This window comes from Haplochromis burtoni, unplaced genomic scaffold (assembly GCF_018398535.1).
Source record: "Haplochromis burtoni strain Fernald_Lab_line unplaced genomic scaffold, NCSU_Asbu1 Contig_303, whole genome shotgun sequence".
NCBI classification, from domain to species: Eukaryota; Metazoa; Chordata; class Actinopteri; order Cichliformes; family Cichlidae; genus Haplochromis; species Haplochromis burtoni.
Genome location: NW_024582664.1, coordinates 354,035 through 358,272, shown reverse-complemented (window position 1 = coordinate 358,272; position 4,238 = coordinate 354,035). Strand labels below are relative to the sequence as shown.

Here is a 4,238-nt window from a genome sequence, read left to right as displayed (position 1 = left end):
GGAGTTTCTGAGAGCACCTGTTTACAGGCACCTTCAGGCCTGGTGGGTGTGGCCCTGCCAGGTGGTTGGCCACACCTGGAGACCATCACACAGTTGACCAAGCCTCGTCGGAAGAGCTACTTAAGAGTGCGATGGAGCTCCCTCCGACACTGGATCATTGCGTGACTTCACGAGAATCGTGGAGATGAGAGGGAGGAATTATTGTTATTTTTCCATTCACTGTAAATAAACGCACTGCTTATATTCAGATCTCCATGCCTGGGTCCTCCTTCCTCACATCCCCACGGTTGGCAACGTCAACCGTGACAAGCACGGAGCACAGAACCTTTCCTGGAACAGAAAGGAGAGTTATCCCACGCCACTTGTTACAATCAGCAAGATCACCCTTCTTCGGCAGTTTCACGATGACATCCTTCCTCCAATCTTTCAGAACTGTCTCCCAGCAGTGATTGAGTAGGGCCATGGGTTGTTCGACTATAAGGTCACTGCCATTTTTCAACCGAAATCTCGCCCAACCCCGGGACCTGGCCAGCCTTCATTGACTGAATCATGGCTTTTGTCTCCACAACAGTAATTGGATAAACGTTAACTGGAAGGTTATCCAGGGGGCAGAAGGCGTCTATGGGTATCGTCAACATGGGCGCCAGTTGATTCAGGATTTCCTCGAAATGTTGGACCCATCATCGGTCTTGTTCCTCCGCCGTTGTTAAGAGGCGGCTGTCCTTGCTCTTGTCTGGTACTCCTTTGCCACTTGGAGCACCGCTCAGTTCCTGGTGGACTCGATAAAGCGTTTTGGTATCGTTTTTGTTCTACAGACAAACTGAAATCAGCTGAATGTAGCACAGGTGCCCATGAATGACAAAGCATGTATGTTTGATGTTTTTATTTTCTTTCTGTGAGCTGGTCATGGAGATAAATGAAGAACCTTTTGTAATGCAAGTAACAAGATAATTGTAATTCTCTTGATATTGTAATTGATCATTGTAATTACTGAATAATGGCAGTGACATGTTACATTACTGTGTTACTTAAAAATGCAATGTGATTACAGTAATGTGTTACTTTGTAACGCATCATACCCAACTCTGGTTGTCAGTAGACCTGTCCATGCTTAATTTCACTTAATTTAGTTTAGCACCATGAAGTACAACCCGACCCAAACCTTTATTAGATCAACAATGTATAAATATTCTAGAGATTTTATCATTATTATTATTATTGTTGTTTTATTGTTTATTTATGTATGTTTTGTTAGGCCAAATTGTCAACAATGCTTTGGTTTAACTATTTCAGCTTGGTAATTCTTTTTCTTTTTTCCTCCTAGGTATTTCTGTGACCAAAAGCCCGTTCAGAGACCGTCTGCCCTCCTATGGTAAGCTCCACAGATAAGCACTGACTTCAGTTCAGTTCAGTTTCACTGTAGAGTGACAGATCAGGGTGATGGTTTGCACTTAGAAAATATGTTGGTGGGGTGGGGGTTTGCTCCAATTATTGGGTTATTACCATTCTCAGCCTTCTGGAGGAAGTTTATTCGATGGTGCTGAAATGAGGCACTGACCAGATTTTGCTCTGGGCACGAAACAGTGGAGCAGATTTTCACCATTGCAGGACTTCTGGAAGGATCATTGCTGTGCCCACGACCCAACTTTGGATAAGCACAAGATAATAACAGGATGAATGGATATTACTTGGAAAACAAGCTAAAAAGCTTGTGGCCATCAGGCTTCCTGAAATATTACATATATTACATAAAGACATATTCTTTTCTCTCCTCAACAGTGCTACCACTTGATGGGCTGCTATAGTCTTCCTTAAAGTCTTTGTCAAATTGAATTAGGCCTAGTCTATTTTGTTCACAAGTTAAACTCTGACCTTTCCAAAGCCCCACTTACAACTCTGATACACCAATGAGAGAAGATTAAAGCCACTTGCACACTTTTTTTTCTTTTTGTAAATATCAGCAAAATGGTGCTGAAGTGCCCCTATTCCTTTTTTTTCTCAGGTATCTCCCGGCCTCGTTCTGGCAGTGCACCACCCACTCCAGTGAATGTACTGAGCATGCCAAGCTCCTCTTCCTCAACCAGTTCCTCCCCTCCATACAACAGACAAGTGACAGCAGCAAATTTTTCCAAGACAACCACCAAGACTCCCACGGTACCACAGTACTTCTTTTTCATTTGTCATGTAGCACTTCTTGATCTCTTTAACTTATTGCTTGTTCCTTTCTTTCAGATTCCATCATCCCATTGGAAATCTTTCTCCCAGCTTCCTTCCTTCTCCTCCCTGTTTTGTTCGTCTCTCAGACCCTCTCCCTCACCCCTCAGGTGTAATGTGGACCACCTTCTACATCTGTTTGGTTGCTGGCTGTTTGATGCTGCACTAATCAGCAGAGACTCTGGTTTGTCTCTGCAGTATTGTTTACGCAAAACACATACTACACGTACACATAGTAGGCACAGTACAGTAGTTCTTGTATTCCTTGTGTACTCTTGCTGTGCTTCCATATCTTACTTACTGAACTGTCTTCTCTAGCTGGGCAGGATGATGTTGCTGTGATGTCAAATGGATGGGCGGCAGGTCGAGCTGAGGCTTGCGGGACACTTTGCAGGATCTTCAGCTGCAGGAAGACGGCAGAGGAAATTCTGTCTGTCTACCTGTCCAGGTACCTGCCGGTTCACCTGTTCAGAGCTATCCACCCATCTTTGAGCAGTGTAATGATTATGGTTCTCCATCTCTTTTTCTGCAAGGTTCTACCTGGTTTTGATACAGGGTCTTCAAGTGTCAGAGAAGGCCAGTTCCCCTGTTCTGGCCTCCATTCTGCTGAACTCCACCTCTCTGTTCTGCTGTGACCTAAGAGGAGTCAACATACTGCTACCTCCCTTTATCTCAGCTCTGGAAAATGTGCTGCTTGACAGGTGCAAGTACTGCAAATACTGTAATTGTTCAATGAGAAAAGTTTATTTTAGTTTTTTTTTAAATAGCAGAATAAAGCTGACATTAGTAATGTTAGACGTTAACTCAGCCAGACAGAATGAAACGGAGGAAGAATGGGTTGTAAAGCATCTTTCAGCCCAGAACAACTTAAAATTGGAATTGTCAATTGGTAAAATTCATCTATGAAATTTGGCAAGTTGATTGGAGGCTGATTCATGAGCTCATGGATGCTGATAGATGCTATTACCTACCAGGATTTCGGGCTGTTGGATTTTGTTGTTCACCTGAATCTCAACAACGGTAAATATTACTAAACTAAAGGCTTCTCTCATACTCTCTCTCACTCAGAGAGCTACTGAAGTTTAAGAATTTTGTCACTCCGGTGGATTTAAGGCGAGCCTCCATCCTAGTCCTGCTTTCCCTGCTGCCCATCCCTATGCACTTTGGATCAGTCCAGTTAGAGGTAACTTATCATGCACTTGCTTAAAAACGTACCCTTGCCTGAGCAGAGCTGAGCCGGATCACTGTAGCAGTAGTGTTCACTTTGCTGCTTAGGAGTTACAGGATAGGAAGTTAAGCGCTGATGCTGCAACAGGTACCCTCCTGTTGCTGAAGCCACGCCTTATCAGTGTCCTGATTGGAGCTCTGCAGACAGAGGCAGACACCTGTAACATACAGCTCCTCCTGGGTTAGTTACTGATTCTTTTCCAATTATTGGTCCCGGGGTCAGTTTTTGAGCCAGTTAACAGAAGTTCATATCTGAGTGTTTGATGTGAAAGATTTTTCCATTGTAATCACTTCTGATCTGGTGTTTGTATAGCGGCCATGTTGAATCTGATTCAGGATTCAGCTGTGTTAGAGCCCGCAGGACGAACTCAACAAGTGAGTTTACTGATATCTAGGGATATGTACTTACATTTGCCTTCATTTTATGAGACAAAAACAGTTTTTTGCTTTTGCTTTCAGGAAACTGAGCCCCTGCTTACTGGGACCAGTAAACTCAAACAGGCTTTGGGAGCAAGTCAGACCAGTTCAAACCAATGGACCAGAGGATCGAGTAATTACAAATCAGTTCAGTTAAATTTGGTTTATATGATCAATCCCTCATATCTGAAGAATCTAACTGCAGTAATGTGCGTCCAATCAGATGCAGTGGCAGTTTTGTGGGTTCAATCTCTACGTTTGCTCACTCAGCGTCTGACGTCTCAGTGGAGGAATGATTCAGCAGTTTGTCTGTCTGCCCTGGAAGTACTGGGAGGATTGGCCAAGGTGGAGACACACACACACACACACACACACACACA

General features: G+C 43.7%; 1 protein-coding gene across 1 annotated transcript in view; it reads left to right on the top strand.

Annotated features, from left to right (window-relative positions):
• Positions 1-4,238, top strand: part of LOC102300364 (ral GTPase-activating protein subunit beta) — a 21,225-nt gene that overhangs the window by 8,847 nt on the left and 8,140 nt on the right. The window contains exons 10-19 of the mRNA XM_014339695.2: positions 1,325-1,372; positions 2,003-2,154; positions 2,233-2,398; positions 2,533-2,662; positions 2,748-2,915; positions 3,283-3,397; positions 3,490-3,622; positions 3,755-3,816; positions 3,901-3,991; positions 4,082-4,203. Coding sequence (XP_014195181.2) covers positions 1,325-1,372; positions 2,003-2,154; positions 2,233-2,398; positions 2,533-2,662; positions 2,748-2,915; positions 3,283-3,397; positions 3,490-3,622; positions 3,755-3,816; positions 3,901-3,991; positions 4,082-4,203 — 1,187 coding nt within the window. The remainder of the gene's footprint in view (positions 1-1,324; positions 1,373-2,002; positions 2,155-2,232; positions 2,399-2,532; positions 2,663-2,747; positions 2,916-3,282; positions 3,398-3,489; positions 3,623-3,754; positions 3,817-3,900; positions 3,992-4,081; positions 4,204-4,238) is intronic.